General features: G+C 34.6%; 1 protein-coding gene across 2 annotated transcripts in view; it reads left to right on the forward strand.

The window, feature by feature from the left end:
• BRINP3 (BMP/retinoic acid inducible neural specific 3) overlaps positions 1-25,246 on the forward strand; it is a 394,075-nt gene that overhangs the window by 294,992 nt on the left and 73,837 nt on the right. For both annotated transcript variants that reach the window (XM_060142033.1, XM_060142034.1), the window contains one exon: positions 8,894-9,116. In XM_060142033.1, the coding sequence (XP_059998016.1) occupies positions 8,894-9,116 (223 nt within the window). The remainder of the gene's footprint in view (positions 1-8,893; positions 9,117-25,246) is intronic.

The following is a 25,246-nucleotide window of genomic DNA, read 5'->3' on the forward strand; positions in this document are numbered from 1 at the left end:
TAAAGTATGGGCCAGCAGCCAGGATACCCGCCACTTGTGTGTTTCACATCTTTTCAGTATGATGTCATTAGTAATATATGTCCCGTGATAAGATGAGATGGTGTGCGTTCCTGTGAAGTAAGTTGTCGCACGTAGGCTGCGAAATGATTTGATCCTTGAATACAATAGGAATGTTTCACTCTCGCAGCTGGCATAGGAAAGAAAATTGCTTCTAGTATTCCCTGTTTACAATGATAGAGAAAAGAGTTTGTACCAGAGAAGAAACTTTATCCCTAGTGTGAGGAGTCCTGCCACCAGTAAGCTACCACATCTGGAATGGCAGTTTTAATTAGAGTTACTCTATGATTGAGCTATCACCAACATGTGAGTTAATTAGAGATGGAATATGATTATTATTCTCAAAATTTTCAGTGTTGAGCCTATCTCTAATTCCTGCAACGGTGTCAAGCATAAAAAACAAGCAACATCATTTTGAATTTAGTCTTTTCATAGGAGAGGGAAGCTTCATTTTATCTTTCCTTTATAGATTTTACTTAATAGGCTAGGGAGCCGATGCTCTATTCTAATTCTTTATTCAGAGACTGGGAAAATAAATACGGCATGGGTTAGGGTCCCACTGGACCTGATTTGAGGATTCAAGGAAAACCCAATTTGCTATCTTATTTCTATAAGGCCACTCTCCGATTCATGGAATATTGTGGCATTTAGGAGCCCAAGGAATTAGTTCACAATGCAAAGGAATTATTTGCTCTACTTAAGCTGTGGTGCAGGAGTTCTGAGTCCTTGAAATTATTCAGGACCAGGGACAGCATTCTTCTCGCTCATGAAAACTCAAGTCAGGCCTTTGTTGCAGACTTAACTTTTTTTTCTATTATACAAATTAAATAGGACCTCACAGCACTGGTTCCACATTTAAATCCCGAGGGACCATGACCTGATTAGCAAACTCTAAAATTCCTACAGGTTAGACCTTTTCTGAGTAATACACGGGACCTATTACAGTACCCATGTCCACTGTGCCTCTGATTGTTAATAGCTGCTTCTAGGCTTCAGTCACAGAGGGGTAATTGTATCCTAATTAAAACCAGAGATCCCATCTGATTTCACACAGTAACTGGTGTTCCCATCCTACAGAATACAGTGTTCATCAGAGATGCTGGCAGATATTCTTTTTACCAATGCATTTAATGTCCTTTCTCCAATAAAAATCAGCAAGTTCTTGATAATCATTGGAAAATTGGAATATTTTCAGTAAACTCCCCTGGGACATGATTGGTGATGAAAGTGGGACATGATGAACATTGGCTTCCTAACGAAGGTCATTCCTTCGATTAAGATCATTACAGTGACTGAAAGTAGGACAGGGTTAGTCCATCAGGCAGGACAGAAGGGGCTGTTTCATGGGGACAAATAAAGTAAGCATCAATGCTTTGGATTATTCTGAGTTCATCCCAGTCGTCCCCCACATCTACCTTCCAGTTCCCAGGTTCCCACCTCTTCCCAGTGTTCTTTCTAACTTTAACAGATCTGGCAGGAATTTAAATTCAATCTTGGGATAAAAGTTTGTTTTGAAGCCCTACAGCTGCAAGAGATAAAAGATCCCTTTAGCACAGTCCTTGAAAGTCTCCAGTACTCACCAGTACTCATTCTGTGCTTTGAGAAAAAAAAAAAAGTATAGGATTTTGAGCTCTTTAAGCAAGCTATCTCTACTTGTAGTAACCAAGTCACGCTCAGTCTTTGAATTTTTTATGTTCCTCATTCAGTTCTATGTAGGCACATAATCCCAAATGCCATTTCTACAACAAACTCTTCATTCTAGGTGAGCACAGGTGGTACTTCTGTTGTCAAACTTCCACCTTTAATACTGCATGGATTTAAAAAGCATTTTTTTTCCAACTAATCCAGAAAACCAAGCACATACTCTCCTTATTGTCCATGGAGACTCTTCCAAACCACTTCTTATACCAGTACCTCTATTACCCAGATTTTTTGCTGCAAGTAAGAAAAACAGGCTCTAGCTGACCCAACCTGATAAGGAATCTATTAAAGGATGTTGGGTAGCATATAGAATCATCAAGAAAGCTAGAGAAGCATACTCTTGTGCTACATAGTTGGGACCAAGTGAAAAATCTTGCAGAAGACTTATTTAGTGAGGTCACCATTGCTAAATGCAATGAACCGTGGATCGCTGTCGGGCTGCACCCCGCAGGCCTGAAAGGCTTGTACTTGCCTAGCTTCCAGACTGAAGAAAGGGCCCAGAGTCAGTGACAGAGACCTCAATGGTTTAATGGATGGGGGAGCCTACAGGTCTGAAACAAGGTCCTGGAGTGATACTCCATCGTGTGCTGCAGGCACCAGGACAGGCTAGAGTGGCCATCTTTGCTCCCATAGACAGGGGGAGGTTACCAGTTATAGGGGAATTGACATCAGGTTGGCTTATTGGTTGCCAAGGAAACCAGCAGAGGGTCATCCCCCTTTGATAAGCGTAGTGGAGAGTTCTGATCTAAAGCTAGAACAATCACTAGCTGAAGCCTGGGGCAAGTACTTAGGAAGGTCAGTTATGTGAGTGGGGTGTAGGTGAAGCAGGCACTGGTCAAGCAGGGGATGGACAGAGAGCAAGAGAACAGCCATCTTGAGTGGCCTGACCATACAATAGCACTACCATTACTGCTGTAACCACTATCTCCTTAGAGAATTGCTCTAGGCATCCTCTTTGTTATTGCATCAACAGCTTAAGATCCAAACTCTACGTGGGTACACCTGATTTCTATATCTTAGATGATGCATCCACTCTGTAGCTGCAAGGCCACTGGAAAAGTGAAGACCTGGGTCTTGCCTGTTCTGTAGTTAGGGTTAGTTAGTTATAGTTAGAGAGATAAGCTATAACTATAGAAATAACATAGTTAGTTATAATTATAGAGATAAAGCTCTGTTTGGGTAAGTTCTCAAACATTTGAAGAGGGGTTCATAAACAGGGCAATCCAATGAAGGACAGATTCATTGTCTTGCTGTATTGAAGTATTTTAATATAAAAATATGATGTATCTTTCAGAGAAAATATGGTCAGGGAAAGCACAACTTATTTCTAGGCAGCTACTAAGGAATTAGGTTCAACTTCTGATTTATGCCCGCTTGAACCCCTTTGTAGCCTCAGAAAATTGGCCAGTTCACAAGCTATTAAACAGGCTTGCCATTTACTTTATGCAGCATTATGGTATTTTGTCAGTTTCAGCGTAAACTCTATACCCGTGGCTTATAGAACGGTTTGAATAGACTTGCATTGATACGTGACCACTCAAAGTCGTCTCAGTGATTTACGGTAGAAGTTGACAAAATTCTAAACTGGTACAGGTGATTCAGATAGTCCCTGAGAAATGTTTGGAGGAAATAAAATACTTTGTAAAAGTTAAAAATCAACCAGTTCTAGTCAGGATTATGGAATGGGTCAAAATTTGCCTGTTCATTGTACTCCGTCAAAGGTTAGATTGTCATTTCAGCCATTGGCAACTTCTGCCATTCAGGACACCCATTACCTAAATTTTCTCTGTCTTGACTTTTTTTTCCCCATCAGCCCTTCTTCCTACGCACTTTTGCATTTGTTTCTCAGTTTTGTGTCTTACCTACTTAAGGTTTGCATTTCTGGAGCATCAAGGTTCACAACTTATTTGCTAGGCAAATCTTTGTCCTTGAAAATCAGAGGAAGATAGAAGAATCCATACTCTTCTAGGAAACTGTGATTCCCAAGAAAAAAGAAACAGCTTTATTTGAAGGGATTCTGTTGAGCAATAACTTTGAGGTCCGGTGGTAGGTAGTTTGATATTTATTTGTCAGCATTGGAGATAGTACTCCGTATAGGTATAAACCTACTGAAAGCTAAACAAACTGATAAACAAAAATCCATCCATAGAAACAGACTATATTTGCCATGTGTTCATGTATAGATAAGGCCTCGGTACTGCATTCAGTATAAGGAGATAATGTTTGCTTTTTTAACTTACAGGTTACAGAAAATTTATGTTACTAGAATATGTTATTAACGTGTATTATTTCAAAAAATCCTGTGTTTACAAACATAATCAGGAGAGAGGAGTTTGAAGACACTAGACCAGTAGTATCACAAAATGAGAAACGATTATCCTTCCTGCTTAAAAACAAATGTTTGCATGGATTCTTCTTATATATTTGACACACATTTTTTTTTTTGCCTATTACATCCTTTCATTTAAAGATTGCTCTGTGTCCATGTTCTTTACATACTTTGCTATATACTGTACAATATTTTGTTATTGTAGTAAGAGTATTGCTATGCTTTCATAATACTTGAAATTATTATCCATATTGCATTGTCATTTCTACTGAAAAGATACTTTGAGTGTACCACTATGTTAATTGATACAGGAAATAAAACATGGAATGTGAGCCAGTACACTTTTACTTTTATATTAGCAAGTCACTAAATAATAGCATTTTATGTAAATGTATGAAACATAAGATATAAACATAGTGTACTGACAATTTAATAGTATTTTTTGGCTATGTTTTTTACTGATTCACAGTATTTATTTAAATTTTAGGAAAATAACACATTCATATGAAATAATAAATACCATAAAAGCACAAGTTTCCTCCCTGAGTCCTCCCTACCCATAGTCCTACTTTCTAATGGAAACAGCTTCTGTTTTGGATATTTTGGTGGATTTATAACTCAAGAAATTGTCTCTAAATAATACAAAAGTATCTGATTACTTTTATACACTTTTGAGGAAGTAATTTATGTGCTCCCAAAGCTCTAGAAAATTTAGAATGCTTTAGAACACCTTTGAAAATATATTCCAAAGCAGTTCTGATCAGAGGTTCTGAATATGTGAAAATGCATTATCAATACATTGGTCAATGCTTTTCATGCTCATCAATAAAGGCAGAAACACAAATCAGGCTCTATGTATTATGGCTGGTTCTTTTACACCCTGAAAATGTTCCATTCTCCATCTTACCTATTTAATTCAACTGTGAAGCATGAGAATAAAGTGCATAAATATATAAATACATAAAATCAATATACAAATGCAGTAGCATTAATAAAATATTTTTGCTGACATTGAAGTCATGAAACTAGAAATCGTTGGCATTCTACATACATAACAGCTCCAGTAAAATTTACATGAAGGATTATTGGGGGGATTGAGTTAATATTTAAAGCACTTAAAATTGAGTTCCTACCAAAGTAAGAACTCGTGTTAACAGAGAGAGAGAGTGAATTAGTTTCAAAATTAGCTAATTAGATATCAAATGTTAACTAGAGTTTGCATTAGAGAGGGGAAAAACACCAACAAACCTTGCTCAGCTATTTTAGAAAAAACCTCATTTTTAATGGAGGAATAGTTGTAATCTAGAGAATTAACATGGTGCCTGGCTAGTCTTCTATAATTTATTGGAAAGATGTCACCTACCCTAATTCTCTTCACCTCCACAGAATTCATTAATATCATACAACTACCTTCATATTATTTTTTGCTTCATGTGAATTAGTTTTGCGAAGATGACTGACTGTAAATTCCTTCCAGCTTACAGGATGTTTATTACCACTAGTATTATTGTTGTTGTTGTTTTGTTTCTCTACAGTCCTCAAAACTATGCTGAGCAAAAGTACTCAGTTCATACATACTTAGCAAACAGGAATTTCCAGATTAATCTCTCTCTAGTAATTCAGATATTGAATGTATTTCTCCTGGGCTATTTTTATATGACATTAATTTGTTTTCTTTTATAAACTTATCCCCCCAAAAAGTATGGCTAGTCATTGTTTACTTGCCATGTGAAAAGCAACAGCACTTTTATCTCCTACATGGGTTTGGAAATTATTGTAGGGTAAAGTGTTATCTGGTGTCCCCTAATCATTATCTTTTCTCTTTGTAGTTACGTAAATCTCTAGATTTATATAATAATTCTAACGTATCATTCAAATTTCATTTTCATATTCTATAAATAAGAACTTTACTAATTGCCAAAAATAAAAGAAAAGATATCCACAGGAATATTTCTGGAGGTTCTATTGACTTCTAAGTAGAATGAATTTTAGATAAGATGTTATTATAACATTTAAAAATATTTAATATTATTTTTCATTAAAAAAATAAGATGAAAGGTTTATTCATATTCTCACTCATAGACTGAAACATCTGTATGTTTTGTACACAACAGGTGTCCAATAAATGTTTTGGGTGACTGTCAGTGGTGACTCTTAATGACTTCATAATGAAGTAATTATTCAAATGTCATGTTAAAACTGTTTCTTAGAAATTACATAGTGCCAGTTTTCAGCGGACATACACTATTACATACACTTTGGTAAAATTAAATAAATTAACATATTCTTTAACGTGAATGAAATTTACTGATTTAGAAACTTTCATAATACTACTATAACAAACAATGAAAATAACTAAAATATGCATACCCATGAAACAATAAAGGCTTATCAAAAGTGTTCAAGTAAAAGATGACAATGAAATGAATGATTAGTTTTCACAGTAGTGGCATCTGCTCTGTGAATAATCCAAGGAATGCTTTCCAGTTTCCATGCATGAACTCCTTTATTCAAAGGAGAGGGTTTCTCAAAAGAGACATATGGGACCAAACAAAATGTAGGGTACTGTGAAATTGGAATTTTAAAATGTATCTCTTATTTATACCCTGCTTACTTAAAAAAATGATTTGAAGCACATCAAATGGATATATTCTCAAAAATCTTTCCCCATAGATTTTGCAATAAAATGTCCTATTTTTTCCTTTTGTTTTTTTTTTCCTTGTTCTTCTGGTAAAGTCTATACCTTTAATGTCCAAAAGATGCCAGAACTTTGTATTTATTTCCTCTAGAAAAAATATCAACCCCAAAATTCATGAATATAATTTTCTGTTAATTGTTTAAAAGTTGCATTTTCCATCACTGATGAAATAGTTTGGATTTGATTATTGAAATAGTCCTGATTTATAAAACTATAAATTAGTTGCTTTAAATATGTATATGTATCAGTATAGTTTATCTTTTCCCATGTTAATGGCATATTTTTTAAAATGTGGATGATAATTTGGAGGTTTTGAAACACTGCAATTGAGCCACTCTCTACTAATAAGGAATCGGTATTAACATACCTTGTCCAAGTTCAGTTAAACACTAATGCCTGTAACTGGCTATTTGAAAACAACTGTTTTTGAATTGGATATTTAAAACTAACAGTCATTTAAAACAACTGTAACACCATAGAATTTTAAAATAAAATGAGATTATTATTATCCAAAACTTTCTATCTCATTTACAAAGGAGGAAATTAAGGCACAGAAAGACTGAGGTTTAATGCATGCAATATAACACTTTTATGGGTAGAATAGTAATTAAAATGTGGTTTGTATCACTTACTAAATAAGACATCCTCAGCCACTGAAAACATTTTCCAAATCTTGTCCTGTGCTGGAGTATATATACTGAGGAAACCCAGCCACTCCAACATGGAACTGGGGGCAATGTGGTATGCTAAACACAATAAATCCTTTAAAGAAATACTAAAATAAATAAAAAGTTTATGTTTTGAGTCCATGATCATAATATTTAAGAAGAAAAGGAGAGATGGGGAGAAGGCTCTACTCTCTTTGTTTCTGTTTTTTTAAATATTTTTGTGGTAAAATGTATATAGCATAAAATTTGCCATTTTAAATGTACAATTTAGTGACATTAATTACACTCACAATGCTGTGCAACCATCACCACTATCTCTTTTCCAAAAAGTTCTTATCACCCCAAGCAGAAATTCTATAGCTATTATGCAAAAACTTCCCATCTGCTCTTCCCCCATCCCCTGGTAAATTCTAATCTATTTTCTGTCTCAATGAACTTGAACATTCTAAATATTTTATATAAGTGGAATCATACAATACTTGTCCTTTGTTCTCAGGCTTATTTCACTTTTAGCATGATATTTTGAAGGTTCATCCATGTTGTAGCATGCATCAGAACTTCATTTTTATGGCTCAGTAATATTCTATTTTAGGTCTATACCACACTTGGTAGAGCCATTCATCTATTGATGAATAGTTGGGTTGTTTCTATCTTTTGGCTCTTCTGTGTTGAGATAATTAATAGACCTTTTAGATGATTATTTTATTGTAGTGTCAACTTTTGTTCCTACTGTTAGTTACTTAGACATTTGAAAAGAAAATAATTTAGACATAATAATTATTGACACACACAAAAAGCCAATACTGGAGCTTTAAATTCTTTTTTATTTTTTTCTCTTAAGTATACAGTTAGGTTTTAAACTGTTGTTTTAACAAATTGAAATGTGGTCAGTTACTAAGGGAACAACCAGAGTACATCGTTGAATATTATATTTTACACTATAAAAGTTTCCTCTTTTTCCTTAAACAATATAATAATTTAGTAATGATAATATATATATATATATATATATTGATTTAATGAAATTTTCTGAGAATATTTATTTAATGAACAATACTTGGAACAAATTATTAATACTGTTGCCAAAAATGAAAGCTAGATTAATGACCACTACCTATGGGAAAAACTTCAGTATCATCAAATTCAAATACCATCGAAAGGAGAATGTGGAAAAATTAAGTTCACCTTAAACTTTCTGCCCCCATTATTTGCTGTAGCACAATTATTTTAATTATCTTTTTCTGTGAATGTTCTTTCTTGAGGGGAACAAAAAAAGAAAACAATCCTAAAGCATAAAAAAATTTCCTTCTTGCCATTAATTTGTTACACAGAAAATAATAGATTGTATTCTTTTTTAACATTAACATACTAAATGTGTTTTGGGGAAAAGGGAAAATAATTATTTTATTATTAAAGTGTTGAATTTTGACATTTTTTCAGATGAATTCAAGTTCTTTATGAAAAGGCTACCCATGAATTATTTCCTCAACACGTCTACCATAATGCATTTGTGGACAATGGACTCTAATTTTCAGCGCCGCTATGAACAACTGGAGAACAGCATGAAGCAACTTTTCCTAAAGGCACAGAAAATTGTACACAAGCTCTTTAGCCTTAGCAAGAGATGTCATAAACAACCCCTCATCAGCTTGCCAAGACAAAGGTAAGACATGTAGCAATGTAGACAACTGAGGACAGCTCTATTGATTTTCTGAATGTAGATGTAGTAATATATATAACGCAATGTTATTTATATTATTAGAGATAATCAGAAAACAACATGTAGTCTTAAGTCTCATAATAATTAATTGTAGTTATTTTCCAAAGTAATAGTACAATGAGAGCACATACACTATTTTCTTTTTTTTAACTTTTCTTTTACTATCAGAATCAATAAATTTTTCTAACTTGTTGCGCATGGTAGTCAACTGATAATTGTATCACAGTGAACATAAAAACACAAAGACTTACAGTTACATTGTAAGCCTAGGAACTAAGCAGGAATAAAAAGTGAAATTTCTTAAGATTTTCAAATAAAAGAATTTAAATTTTTAAATTCTTTAAAAGAATTTAAATTTTTTCTTTGACCTGTGTTCAGAAAACCATAAAACTCATTCTACATGAATCTATGAAAATTGCTGGGAAAGTTTCAAACAATTTTTATGAATGTTGACAGACTATTAAAATATTTGTGCCTGAACTGATCTGGGGAAGCACGAGTTTTAGATTTGCTAGTTTAAGATGTGTTGACCAGTCAGTACAATAAAAATTTGCATGTATTTAGTAGAAGTCAGGTTGAAAATACATAAAATGAAAAGCTAAGGACAAATTTAGGACAAAATCATAAGAAAGTATGCATTTGTACCCGTATCTCTATTATAAAATACTTGAAGTTTGACCTGATGCTTAAATCATTAAGAAATCTGTAATTACAGATTTCTTTTACAAAAAAAACCCAAACAACTGAGTCTACACATTTTTAAAATTTGATTTCAAAATAAATTATTGGAATTTTTTTACAAGTCATTGGATTTTAGCATATTCAAATTTATGCAACCATCACCACAATCTAAGCTGAGAACATTGTCACTGTCCCCAAAAAACCTCAGTCTGTCCCCATACTCCACACCCATCCCTGCTATTTGTCTCTATAGATTTGTCTAATCTACTAACTGTCCTCATAGATTTGCCTATTTTGGACATTTCATACCATATGTGGTCTTTTGTTACTGGCTTCTTTCACTTAGCATAGTGCTTTCTGGTTCACCTATGTTGTAGCATGTATCAGTAGTATGTGTATATCACATTTTACTTATCAGTTAATCGTTTGATGGACACAGGTTGTTTCCACTTTTTGGCTAGTATAAATAATGCTGCTGTCAACATTCATGTGCTTTTTTTTTAATGTGGACATACGTTTTCAATTTTCTTGGATATGTATCTATGAGCAGAATTGACTATTCAGAAGATAATCCTATATTTAACATTTTGAGGACCTGCCAAACTGTTTTCCAAAATGGCCGTACTATTTTATATTTCCACCAACCATGAGTGACAGCTTCCATGACTTCATATTCTCACCAACACTTTTTTCTTTTTTTTTGCGGTACGCAGGCCTCTCACTGCTGTGGCCTCTCCCGCTGCGGAGCACAGGCTCCGGACACGCAGGCTCAGTGGCCATGGCTCACGGGCCCAGCCGCTCCGCGGCATGTGGGATGTTCCCGGACTGGGGCACGAACCCGTGTCCCCTGCATTGGCAGGCGAACTCTCAACCACTGTGCCGCCAGGGAAGCCCACCAACAGTTTTTATTATCTGACCTTTTGATTATAGTCATCCAAGTGGATGTGAAGTGGCATCTTCCTGTGATTTTAATTTATATCTCTCCAGCGACTAAAGATGTTAAACATCTTTTCATGTGTTTATTGCCCATTGTGTATATTCTTTGGAGAGATATCTATTTGAATTTTCTTCACTCATTTTTTGTTTGTTTTTTATTTGCATTAAGTTGTAAGTTATGTATTTTGATGCCAGTCCCTTATCAGTAGTATGATATATAAATATCTCCTTCCAGTCTTTTCACTTTCTTATCCATCTCTTCTCCCCACCTATCTGTCTGTCTGGTCAGTCTAGCCCAAAAGTTTGTCAATTTTGTTTCTTTTCAAAACATTAACTTTTAGTTTCCTTTATATTCTCTATTATTTTTCTCTTTTTTATTTGATTTTTCCACTGTGATTATTATTATTTCTTTTCTTCTATTTGCTTTGTGTGTACTGTAATTTTCTTTTTCTAGTTTCATAGAGAGAAAAGGTGGGTTATGGACTTGAGAGCTTTCATTTTTTTTTAATATAGGCTTTCACTGCTATAAATTTCTCTGCAAGCACTGGTATTAAGATTTGTTATTTTATGCATCCTGTAAGTTTTCTTATTCCTTCCATGCATAGGATATTTTTTATATATCTGCCTGCATACTTCAAGGAAATATTCCTTCACAGAGAATTATGGCTGGAGAAAGACACTGTTACTTTATGCTCTGTGTGGGTTAAATAGAGTTTGTAAACCACTGAAATAGATGGTTCTACCCTCAAACATAATAGGAAATACAATAGAATGGGATGGAAGCAAATTGATGAGTTTGCTTATAAACTTGTTGACTTTAAGTGTTCTTTCAATCACATTCAACTGGAGCTGGATATGTATGTCTGAAGCTCAGGGGAGATTTGAGAGAGTAAGATGGCAAACATCAGTGCACGTGAAACCATAAGATCTGAATGTAATACCGTGGGAAATATGTAGACAGAATCTGAGGATACGTTTAAGGAATGAGTGGAGAAATGGAAACTGAAACTGAAACAAATAGTGGGGTAAAATATATCAAAAGAGACATTAATTTCTATTAAAATAAAAATTAAATATTCAAATATGTCATTAGAGTGCAAGATTTTTAAGAAAAATATGAAATAATTCAAGTTGGATATTACAGAATAAATAAATAGGCAGCATAAAATAAAGATGCATTATTTGGAACAAAATTCAGTAAATGATAGAAATAAATATTTGTTTTCCAAAACTTTTGAACTAAATAAATCAAAGATCGCCAAAGGCTTTTCTTGACTTTCTTTTTTAAATTTAGCTTAATTCCTATGTTGGTTATTACTCATCACACACAGTAAAAAAAAAATACAGACTTCTTGCTAGATGAAAGATTTTTATTGAATTTGGATTTTTTTCCCCAGCACGTTTACAGGAATGTGAGATTTTTGTTTCTGTTTTGCTTTTTATTTTTCCCATTTTAATAGAATAATATAAAATTACATTAGGACAACAAAAAGATATGTACTAGAGTTTGTTAGTAGAATACAGTGGAAAAGAGGCTGGAAATTTGTAGGGTGTGTTTTCAGAAATTTTTGAAAGAGAAAGTGGATAAGCAATATCAGTGACTCACTTCTAGCAGAAATTCTGGTTTTTTACCCTGTCTTTATTGAATTTTTTCAGCTATTCTCTTGAATTCATCTAACCCTAAGAACTGGTTTTCAATATCTGATATTTTAAAATCTGGAAAAATAAACAAAAACAAACTAAAATGAAACCTGCAAAGTACACCTCCATTAACATTGTTTCTTAACACTTCCTGTGTAATCCGGGTCAGTTGAAGTTTTTCTTTATAATGTACAGTGTAATTCTTTCTTTCTGGTAAAGCGTGTGGCCCTCTATCCAAATAGCAAGTCTGCACTGCTACCACTATCCCTCTCATGAATTCGCGTGACATCAAAATCCTTTTTCTTACCGAAGTAAATTCCAAAGCCTGTGATAATCTTGTTTCTTTGAGGTAGTCAACTTTTGTTGCTATTCTAAAATTTTTGAGATAAGTAAAAATGACATATTCACTTCATTAGAGAAAAATATTTGTAACAATTATTGAGAAGTAATTAGGTCGTGTTCCTATAAAGTACCTCAACTATACTATTTTGTGCTGTCATGTCTTATTCACAGAGCAGCCAAGGGTCCATAGAAATATTACATTTAAAGGTCTGTTGGTAAAGGCTTGACAACAAACTCTTTAGGGGAGAAAAACACCTGATTTATAGAATTTACTAGTTCTTGTAGTATAAATATTTCCACCATGGTCAATTGCAAGCTAGCAATGTGCTGTCACGGCACGTGGAGTTGGGCAGGTCTGCACAGTTGGTTCTCCTGAGGCAGTGCATGTGGCTGCAGTAAACCACTAAAAATTTATTAAAACATTTTTACAAAGTTATCTCTTCTTCCTTAACAATGGAAAGTGAGATAGGATGAAATCACTTCTCTAACGTCACAAAGAAGAATGAGTTTAGGTCTATTTCATTCTTTATCTGAGAGCTATGTCATGTACTTCTTATATATGCTCTATGACAGGAGTTAGAAATTGGCATATAGGCCAAATCCAGCCCTCACCAGTTTTTGTATCAGCCTGTGAGGCAAGGATGTTTTTTTATATTTTAAATTGTTGAAAAAAATCAAAAGGAGAATAATATTTTTGATTGATGAAGATGTATGGAATTCATATTAAAATGTGCATAAATGAAATAGCCATGCTTATATATTTACATATTGTCTGTGGCCACTTTCACACCCTAATGGCAGTTAGTTGCCACAGACAGCACGGTCCTGAAACGCTACAATATTGGTTACCTGGCTCCAACAGAAAAATTTTGTCAACCTGTGCTCTAATATAATATATATTCTCTGTCTTTAAAAATGTTATCAAGTGTTTTAAAGGTATTTAACTTGTGTATCGTTGAAATGTTTTATATTATAAATACACTTTATGTTAAAGAAAGAATATTATTACTTTAGTCTCCATCATATGGAAACCTTATACAACCAGACTGAATCCTGAATCCCGAGTATTTGTGGAGTAATACTATCTTACTAATAATAACATATATAATTATATATATATAAATACATACACATGTGCATACATTATATTATATATTATATATAGATCTATACATTATATATAAACTTTAATATATAATATATATATCAATACATATATATGCACATGTATATGTACTTTAACATAACAACCATAGGAATAGTCTAAAACCCTATATATCAAAATGATTTTAGTTGAAGTGCCATTTCAAGCTGATCTCCAAATGCAGATTTGCATTATTTCATGGAGTCAGACAAATTTCCCATCTCTCTCCTCATGATCTCCTCCAATTCTAGTCCAATTCAAAATGATACTATGATCATGAACTAAGAGGAAGAACAAAGAAAATGAACACTTGAGGAGAAGGAAGTTGAAAGACTGAACAGTATCTGTGGGTAGGGGAGGATAAAGTCTGGGAATGCTGAAATAAACTATGGGAATATTTAACGTGTTTGGGAAGGATTGCCCTGCCCACTGGAACTCTGAAAACATGAGACGCAGGCAGAATTTTAAGACATCTGAATGCTTAGTTATCTGCTAGAGCTCCTAGAGTCAACTCTCACATTCACAGACAGCAAGTGCTCAATACGTATTTGATGAGTGCTCTGTGATATTTTTCTTAATACTTTAGTTCAACCTCTGAACACACACAGCAATGAATTATTACTTTATGTAAAATGTTTTCCACTCTACATAAATTGGATCATCTGTTACAATATGCATATCATGTTCTTTTTTTTTTTTTTTTTTTTGCGGTACGCAGGCCTCTCACTGTTGTGGCCTCTCCCGTTGCGGAGCACAGGCTCCGGACGCGCCGGCTCAGCGGCCATGGCTCACGGGCTCAGCCGCTCCGCGGCATGTGGGATCTTCCCGGACCGGGGCACGAACCCGTGTCCCCTTCATCGGCAGGCGGACTCTTAACCACTGCGCCACCAGGGAAGCCCCATGTTCTATTTTGTTTCTCCATTAAGCAGGTGAATGCCCTCCCCCATTCCTTCAAATGGACCTGAGACAGTGTCTTTGTCTCTTCAGGCTGCTCCTCACAAAAAATGCCACAGACTGGGTGGCTCACAAACAACAGTTCACAATTCTGAAGATTCAAGTCCAAGATCTAGGTGCCATCGTGGTGGGGTTCTGGTGAAGAACACTAATCTCATTCAAGAGGGCTCCATCCTCATGACCTAAGCACCTCCCAAAGACCCCACCTCCTAATAGCATCATCTTTGGGGGTTAGGATTCCAATACATAAATTTTGGGGGGACACAGTATTCATATCGTAGCAGACAGGGTTGGTCTCTATTAGTAAGACCTTGAGATGTGAGGGTGAGAAGACTAGCCAGCCATTTCTTTTGTGCAGGCATCCTGTCCATGGTGGATGTCAATGAAGCTGGCAGGTAGACCCAATATGAGACAGAGAATTCAGGTATCATTCAAACCTCTGCTTTCATTTGACTTCTAGATCCAGTGTACTTCTCTTTCTGAGGTTTTGTTATTCAACTTTTCCTTCTCTAACTCAGACATGACCCTTTTTGTCCCATATGCATCATCAAGCAGTTAGCACTCTATTATGCATACAAGAAAAATAGATATTTTAACATTTTCATGGGGAGAAATCTTTGCGGATGATGTTTCCCAATATCTGACATACAGGAATGATGTATAAAAATCCTTTTAAATCATATTTTTCCCTTAGTTCTTTTTCATCCCTTTTCAGCCTATTTTCTTTCTTCCTGTCCTCCTTTGCTGAATATCCAAACATTTTCCCTCTTTATTGACCCTCATTCTCTTCAATATGTCCCCTCTTTACTGAAATCTTTCTATAAACTTTTCTATTTCAGATGATTTAGTGCTCCTGGAATCCCAATTTACAATTTCTCACTAATCTTCTGCAAAATAGTGCCTCTTCACCTTAGTTAAACTTTCCTTTTTAATACATTCAAACACATGAGATACTGCATCTGATTATCTTTCCAATAAATTAGTTAATTGGAGTTGGTTTCCTTCACTTGTAAAATCTAACATGTAAATAGATATCAATCTAGATGATATGAAAAAGCTAATAAAAATCTGTTTCCATTTGAATATGTCCTGGAAGCAGTAATAATGAAGTATGAACATGTGATTTTCCTGTGGTAATAAATATCCTCAACATGGCATAAAACTTACTTGAGACAGAGGAGGACTCTTAAAGTCTAGTACAGTAAATATGTTTGCTTTTTTCTTTGTTTTGATAGTTAATTTTATCGAAGTCTGTGTATTATTAGTGTAAATATAATCATCAAATTCACCATTATTACACAATGTTGAGAGAGGCAATTTGGGAGACTATTGGCCTGGGAATGCGAACAATGAAAAAGCATAAGTTGTTGCCAAGTCTTAATGTACATTATATAAACTAATAAAGAACTATAAATACATAACATTAGGGCTTCCCTGGTGGCGCAGTGGTTGAGAGTCCGCCTGCCGATGCAGGGGACACGGGTTCGTGCCCCGGTCCGGGAAGATCCCACATGCCGCAGAGCCATGGCCGCTGAGCCTGCGCGTCCGGAGCCTGTGCTCCGCAACGGGAGAGGCCACAACAGTGAGAGGCCCGCGTACCGCAAAAAAAAAAAAAAAAAAAATACATAACATTAAAAGCAACAATATAAGGTAAATATAACTGTTAAACATTGGAAAAAATCACATTTTATTTGGTACATGAACAAAATCGAAATCTGTGAAGATAAATTATAACTTACTAATTTATAAACAATAGAAATACAGAAATGAGAAGAATTTTAAGTCATTATCAGGATATTTTTAAGTAGTTTTGAGTATTCAAAAAAGTGACCAGGGTTTATAATTCTTATCTTGTATTTATAAAATATATAATCTCGGCAAACAAAAAATATTAATTTTTTTGTTTCTTTAATAATGAACAGAAATAAACTTTGGTTATATTATATGCGATATTACAGTACTTATTCCTAGAAAGAATGGATTAAACATGCTTTAAAGAGGCATTTATACATAAGAAGCATTTTTTAGGCTACTGCTAGCTTGAGCAAGAATAATGATAGGGTTATAGATACTATTCCCTTAACAAAAAAACGGAAAGTTTGGGGTGGAGGTGTATTTCAACTCTCCCATTTTAATGACCTTAAATTTCATTCTTTAAGAGTCACTCTACAAAGTGAGTTCAGTGTAGTTTTTTCCTGTTATTTTAGCGGCAAATCTTCTAGCTGAAATTCTCTATGATGACCTTGACCAGAAGTTATCAACTGTTTGGTCTCAGGACCTTTTCAAACACATAAAAATTATTGAGAAACCCAAAGAGCTTTTGTGTATGGAAGCTGTAAATCTATATATGTATGTATGTACATGGAAGTCTATATTTACCATAGTAAAAATTAAAACTAAGAGCTTTTAAAATATGTACTTATTAATACAATTTAAAGAACAATAAGCAAGCTCATTACATATTAACATATAGGACATTTAAACTTTAATGATTTTTGCACATTTCCTTAATATTTGGCTTAAGATAATTGAATTTGCATTGCTGTTTCTGCATGTAATCTGTTGCAAACTGTAGTTTTGTAGCTTCACACAGTTTTACTGGAGAAATGAGAATTGCAGTGCCCTTTTTGAATAATTGTGGATATTATTCTTAGATACTACACCAAAATTCAACAAGTGGGAGATTCTTATAAGTCAGTTGTAATACAGAATCTAAAACCCTGCAATGAACATATTAAAATCTATTACATTAAATTATTTAGTCTGATTTGTACCTCAGATGGATCTTCTACCCATGCATAGAAAATCATGTATTAGTCATTTGAAAAATACTGGTTCACTCAACTATGAAGATCTCCTAAATGTTGATGCATATCATTATATAATAACAAAAAAAACCCTCATTCCTTAATATCACCATTGGATTCATAAGAAAAGTCTTTATATATCGGGAAGCTGTTAGTCTCTTAGTGGCAGATACAAGTTTTCCAAATTTCTAATTTTCACTTGAAAGCTAGAATTTTAACATTGCCCTTAAATATATCAGTTTGTCATGAAGTGAGAGATTTATTTGTTTTCAGTTTTGATAACAGATCTGCCAAATATCCAAGTCTGAATAACCAGAGTTGGTCTGTCATCATACTCTCAAGTAAAAATAGTTGCCAGAAAAACATTGGTTACCTCAGGTTGCAACTGAGACAACTGCACGAGTGCTGTTGCTCAAGGCAACCACTGTAGTTCAGTGTGCAGCACAAGCGCACTATTCATGTGCCCATTTGGTTTTGACATGACTTGTACTGAAAATTGAGATATAATAAACTTGTTTTTACTGCCTCACCAGGAACATTTTAAAACCAAATATACTTTCTTTTTGTCCTACAAGCATGTAGCCAAAAAGAATATATATCTACTAGTACATTCGTGATTTGTGCTAAGTTTCTTGCAGTAGCTTACCCACCATTGTTTTTGACACCATCAATGCAAAAGTCAACAGAATGCAAAAAAAAAATAACATCTTGGCATTTCTGTGCAAATACTTCTTTTCACTTTGTACACACCTTACAGGATCTTACTTTTCTTTCCCACTTCCCACTCACCCACACCAAAGGGCTAGTGGACCACTCTTTGAGAAAGCCACTCTAGGTCAATTTCAACTCCTTATAATCAAACTTGGATCTGCTCTCCAATATGCAGTAGAGCCAATCTACTGACACAGGGTAGTGGTGAAGGAAAGGGCAGCGTTTATTGCAGGGCCAATCAAGGAGAACAGGCGCTCGTGCTCAAAAGACCTGAACTTCCCAATGGCTTTCAGAGAAGAGGTTTTAAAGGCAGTGTGACGGAGGGAGGGGGCTGCAGGGTGCGTGATCAGCTCGTGCACAATTCTATGCTTGGTTGGCATCAAAGTGAAGTTTCTAGCATCATCAACCTTCTGGTTTCAACCAGCCTAGGGTCTATGTTTCGCAGTCAGCAGTTTTCATCTCGTGGGGTTCTGCTTCCTATAAAAACAACTTAGGAATGTGTGTCAGGCCTTTATCTGTATCTTTCAGGGAACTGGGAGTTCAGTGATTCTGCTCTGTGGTGGATTTATAGTCTAGATTGTTACAAGTTTCCTGGCTCAACAGCTATTCCTTGTTTCTACATCTTCACGTTTCCCAATCATTAACTTTTGAGCCAGCCTTTAGAGACTCAGGGGAGGCCTGGGAGACTAAAGCAAAAGCCTTTCACTTCAAAGGGTAGGGACACAGGAGCTTGTATATGGTTTCATAAGGACCTAATAGACCTAGAAGACAAATTGTGGGGCTATCATAGAGGTTACATCCCTTCTTCCTTTAATTCTCTTTCTTTCATAATGCAACCCCTGGTTTTAGCAAAGCACATGCTGTACCACCCCTCTCAGTCTCCCTTGAACCCAGGATGGATACCGAATGGATGTAAGTGGAAGGAATGCATGAAACTTCTGAATTGGATCCTTAAAAAAAGAAGAATGCATGCCATCTACACTCTCATCTTCTCCCTGGCTAAAATGCAAATGTGATGGCTAGAACTAAAAATTATGACGTGAAAAAACATATTAAGATATGTAAAGCCTGATCTCTTTGAAATTAGCATATCAGTCCTTGATTGTTTATGTTTGCACTCTTATTTGAGAGAGGATGAAATTGCAGTTTTTCTGAGCCAATATTATTTGGCTTATGTTACTAGCCAAACTTGCATCCCAACTAATGAAAGTACCTTACTGTATGGCCTCCAAAATCCTTTAATATTGCAGAATTTGTGATTTAATTAAAAATAGCACTTATATATTAATACAAGTGAATATGCTGAGAGCAATTTTATATGAAACTGTATGGAAAAGTCAGCATATTAATTTTCCTTATATTTCTATATTACAAAGTAATTTTTTATTATTTTTTGTGTTTCAACCACTCCAATGACTCACAGGCATATGCTAGGTAATAATGAATCAGTAAATTTAAAAAGTTTAATATAATATTTAGATATCTTCAATGTTTTATTGAGAAATGTAAAAAATAGAGGAACTATAAAGTACCCAGCACATGGAAGGTGCTTAAATAATTATTATTTAATATTTACAAAGTAAAAAACATCATATTTTTAATCTACAGGTCAATTCTAATGTAGTGAATTTTCTGCAAAATGTGTTTTCATGTGTTTCATAGTCAAAATAAAATTTGTCATAAGGATAATGGCATAAATGCTGTAAGAAACACATTGTTCTTTGTACAGGATAACTCATATGTGACTGGATTCTTATTCAAGGGAGCCAGAGAGATGAATTCAAGGAGAGAAAAAAAAGAAAAAAAAAATAGTTGGTATGCTCCAATCTCCTGGGTACTGGGCCACTTCCAAACAAATTTCACAATAGGCAGATTTGTTCTTTCTATCATGCTATTTCCTTTCACCTAACTCTTGGAGTGACCTGTGTTTCAGTTCTCATGGCTCTAAAATGTCCTTATCTTGTAACTGTAATGTTTCTATTTGACCTTCAGCCCAGAGCTCATTTCATGATTTTTCAGTTTATTAGATCTTGCTAGATGTTAGTTGAAAATAATTCTTCGAAAGCAAATTCATACTTATGTATAAAAAGCTATTTGTGATTTTTTAAATCAATTATATACTAGTCATAGAAGTCTTCAGCCTTAGGCAGAGTAAAAAAAATAATATTAAAACAAAATAAAAACCTGTGGGATTATTGTGTTGTGCTTGCCCTTCTTTTTTTTTTTTTTTTTTTCCTCTTGGATAAAAGATTATGTGGAGCAATCAGAGGGCTTGTCACCTTGAAATTTTGCCTAGAGAATGCTGTCTACAACCCACAGTTTATACAGGAAAGTGATCCAAATTCTTTTTAGACAGTTGCTTTCAATAATATTAACAGAATCAAAAGGCTCTGCTCCTTTTGGAAATTCTGTGGACTTACGTGTATGTGTTTATTTGTATGTGTGTGAGAATAGTGCAAAATGTCAGGTCATCAGTTCATTATACGTTTTAAGTAAAAATCTTACAATGTTGTCTTATCCTTCTTTTAAATTTGTTTATTCTCTGACCTGAGGAAAAGAAAGCCAAAAGACAAGGGAAATAGTCTTGAGTATACAGATATTCCAAATAAGAGAGATTTGTTCCTTTTTGTTTTCATGTGGTTTACTGTGCAGATGTCATTTCAATACCTCCTACTCCATCTTCATGGCATTAAAACAGTCTTCCAAGAAAGATTGCATGTCACTCCCAAGTACTTTTCCCCCTGTAACTCAGTGGGGTTGCTGGCTTAAATAGTCAGATTTGAGAACAGTAACAATTTGGATGGCTCCAGAGAACTACCATGACAGTTCAGTTAACTTTCTTGAAAGAAAAGTCCTATTCATAGAATCTTGGAAATAAAGTCCATAGTGTGCAAGATTAGGATGCCCATTTCCCAGGGCTATTTAGAGTGAGTACCACTTCGTTTAAACAATCAGAATCAGTTCCTTATTTGACATTGCCCACAGGTTCATGCCACAGAAGGCACTTGGAAGCCTCTGCTCTTGGAAGCCTTCATTTTCTCCTCACTAAGCAGCTGACGATAATCCTTCATTATGTTCCACTAAAAACTTGCATTTTGTGAGATATTAATGTTTGTTTTCTAAAATAAATACATAACACATACTTTTTTTTAAAGAGCCATGGTCAAGCAAATTCGGAGACTGTAATTACTATAAATTTTGTTGGAAATCTACAATGTATATATGCATACAAGTGCTCTACAATGTCTTTCTACAATTAGAAAAGTGCTCTACAATGTCTTTCTACAATTAGAAAAAAAAGTAGATTTGTTTAAACAACGATTTTTCCAGAACAAACTTTTTGCTTCCTAGAATACCTGTTACCTTCTCGAAGTATACACTTGGAAAACACTGTGCCACCATTTTTAATCCAATATTTACAGCTTCTAGAATTGTCCGCAGTTATAATGCAATCACCTTGATAGCCATAAAATATTTGCAATTACCTTGAGCTGAAGATGATTTTAGAAGAGTTTTGTTTTCTTAGCTTCTTTTTTTTTTTTTTTTTTTTTTTTTTGCGGTACGCGGGCCTCTCACTGTTGTGGCCTCTCCCGTTGCGGAGCACAGGCTCCGGACGCGCAGGCTCAGTGGCCATGGCTCACGGGCCCAGCCGCTCCACGGTATGTGGGATCTTCCCAGACCGGGGCACGAACCCGTGTCCCCTGCATCGTCAGGCGGACTCTCAACCACTGTGCCACCAGGGAAGCTCTTCTCAGCTTCTTAGATGATTTCTGAGTGCTAGGTACCAATGCTTGGCAAATAATTATTTTAATTACTTTCTCAGAAAGACTTGGAGGTTACACTACCTCATTTCTGTAACGGAATTACTTGATCTGGTACTACAAATTAAATGCTAATTTATTTACTAAAACACACATTTGTCACATTTCTTTTTTATAACCTTGAACTCTGCGATTTTCATCCCAATATTTTGCATGAGATGGAAGGTTACATTAAATAAAAACCTTCCTGTGATGATTAATTGGTACATGAAGTTACATCTCAGAGGGAAAAAAAATGTTATGGAGAACAAGGAAATAAACTGAATATTTGTTGACACCATATTAACTATCAATTATTAACCATATATGGACCACAAAGTGAGAATCAATACAGATTTAAGGACACTAATGTCTCTCCAAATCTTACACTGTTATTGACAATAAAATTCTTAGAAGAGATACACATTCAATTTTTTAAAATATTTAAATCAGTGTTGAGGATCAGTCTCATTTCTACTTGAATCACTTCTAAACAATTTTACTTATTTTATGGAAGAAATGGGTATATGTTTACTTGCCAAAATAAATAGGAATCTGAACATCATCCACTACTGGGATGCTGTGGTGGCTTTATTATCTCAAATACGAAGCCCATCTTTTAAATCAGAATTATTATGTTATCCATGAAACTCTCCTCCTGAATATTCCCCCATTAAAATGTTGTAGCCAGAAGTAAACATAATGATGTAGGTGTGATCTGACTAACTTAGAGTAGAATAGAATTTCCGAACGTCTTATTCTGTAAAAAATATAATAGTATATGCATAAGAGAGGAATAACACTCAGTTTTCTCATATTATATGAAAGTTGGTTTTTATACAAATAATATTGGAGGCTTCAATGTGTGTAGATAAAATAGGTTATGTCAAAACTGTCACTCGTAAATGTATCAATAAGATAGTATTTGTCCTAAATTCTTTCCCATTAATTTGGTAACACCTTGTAGAGGCAGTGTGCAATCTTTAAACTTATAATCTTCATGCTGAGGACAAAAAACCAAAACAAAACAAAACAAAAATCAAATAGCTTTCCTTTCATCATTATTTTGTTCCATGTATTCTTCACATGTATATGTATGTATCTGTGTTTATGTATACACACACAGGTATGCATATATATAGCAAGTAATTGTAATGGTATATAACCAAAACCCGGAGTTCCTTTCCTTGAGCATTAAAGTAAGGTACTATTTTCTAAAAACAAATGGCTTTATGAATCAAGGATGGGAAAACTAAATATTACAAAGCTATATTACCAGCTTAAATCCCTTACACTGGAAAAGAAAACAAAAAATAAACAAATAAACAAAAACTTTGAATCACTTCATTTGAGCAACCTCAAAAATCAATGCCAGTTAAAATCAAAATCCCCTATCTCACAATTCAGATGCACTTCAGACAGCGACAAATAGAACAACACAAAAGAACGCTGATGTGACAAAAGAACACAGGAGAAAATGAAGATCAGTTTGTTGTGGTTGTTCTATTAAACCCAGCAGGAAGACTTCATGTAGGTTTCTAAAAGGAAACAAAAAAGATCAAGTCCGAGGTAGTATCTTTTATTGAGCTGAAGTAAAATTAGTTCATATAAGCTGTAAACAAATCTAAAAGCAAAATAGTAAGAATATAAAAGAAAGCTTACCAATTTTAATATATACGTACACACATGTATATACATATCCTCATATTATGCTAAACACACACACACATACAAGTTGACAGTGTATTAAAAGCATAAGGAGGAAAATACATGACTATGAGCTAAATACATGACTTTTGTTTCATAACCTCATCAAAATTCCTATTGAAATGAACAGAATATCACTACTTGAAGTTATGGAATCATTCAATTAATATGGAGAGATTTTTGAAAGATATACTGCAGGAAACAAATAGGAATGAGGTTAAAGCTGATCAATTCACAATATACCACATCCAAGTGAAAGAGTGACCTAAGTAGCAAACAAAGGAGACATAGCCTTTATTGCAGGGCCACAGTAATAGCATGATAAAGGGTGATGATTCCAGGGTTGACTTGCTATTGAGAGCTGTCATAATTAGCTAACATGTATTAAGCACAGATTCCTCGTCAAACTCTTTTAAGTGCTTTACCTGTTTTTGCTCATTTAATACAATGTTACAAGGTAGTTAATGTTATTACCCTAAAATTACAATTGAGTAAAACTGAAGTTTAGATAATCTAAACAATTTGCCTAAGATTGCTCAACTGGTATCAAAAAGATTACTCAACTAGTGATGGCAGAGTTAGGATCCAAACTCAGGGACTTTGGCTACAGAGCTTGGGTTCTTAATACCACCGCCATGGTATTTGGTGCTTCCCAAATTTGCCATGTTTGTTAAAAGAAGGCTCCCAGTTCCTGCTCATCCCTCATTGCTAAGGAATTTGAGAGGATATTAAATCCGTGCAGAAGCATAAAGTCATGAAATGGAATCCTCAGAAAATAAGAAAGGTTTTGAAGAATTAAAAAAATATGATCATTAAATTGAAGACTAAAACAAAGGCAGCAGACTGTTAAGAGAAAACTGAATTGCTTTATTAGAAGAAAATCTTAAGAAACTAATCCATAACAGCAAATAAAGAATGGAGAGATGTAATTTATGGAGGAAAAGAGAAAAGTACATGAAGAGCATGGAGAATGCATAATAGAATTTCCATAAGGAGAAAACTAATAGCTATTTGAGAAGAAAGAGAGAGAGAGAGAGAGCTTTTCTTGTAAGACCTGAATCTGGATGAGAAAAGGACAGAGCACCAAGCAAAATTTATAAAGAAGGATGGCGCTGTGCTGTGATTTCTGAGTTAACGTCAGTCATTTTTAGCTAGTCCATTTCAGTTCTTCTTAGTTCATCAAAGCATTTAAAGATGTGACACATTTTAAAAGCCAGCCTATCGTGTGCATGGACTCAAAAGAAAAGACAGAGGTGTGCACTCAGTCATCTTCATCTCACATGCTGTCTTCAAGGATGACCACCACGGCATCTGTCTATCACAGATCAAGGCTTCTTCATCTCTGGATGG

This window comes from Lagenorhynchus albirostris, chromosome 2, assembly GCF_949774975.1.
Source record: "Lagenorhynchus albirostris chromosome 2, mLagAlb1.1, whole genome shotgun sequence".
Lineage (NCBI taxonomy): Eukaryota > Metazoa > Chordata > Mammalia > Artiodactyla > Delphinidae > Lagenorhynchus > Lagenorhynchus albirostris.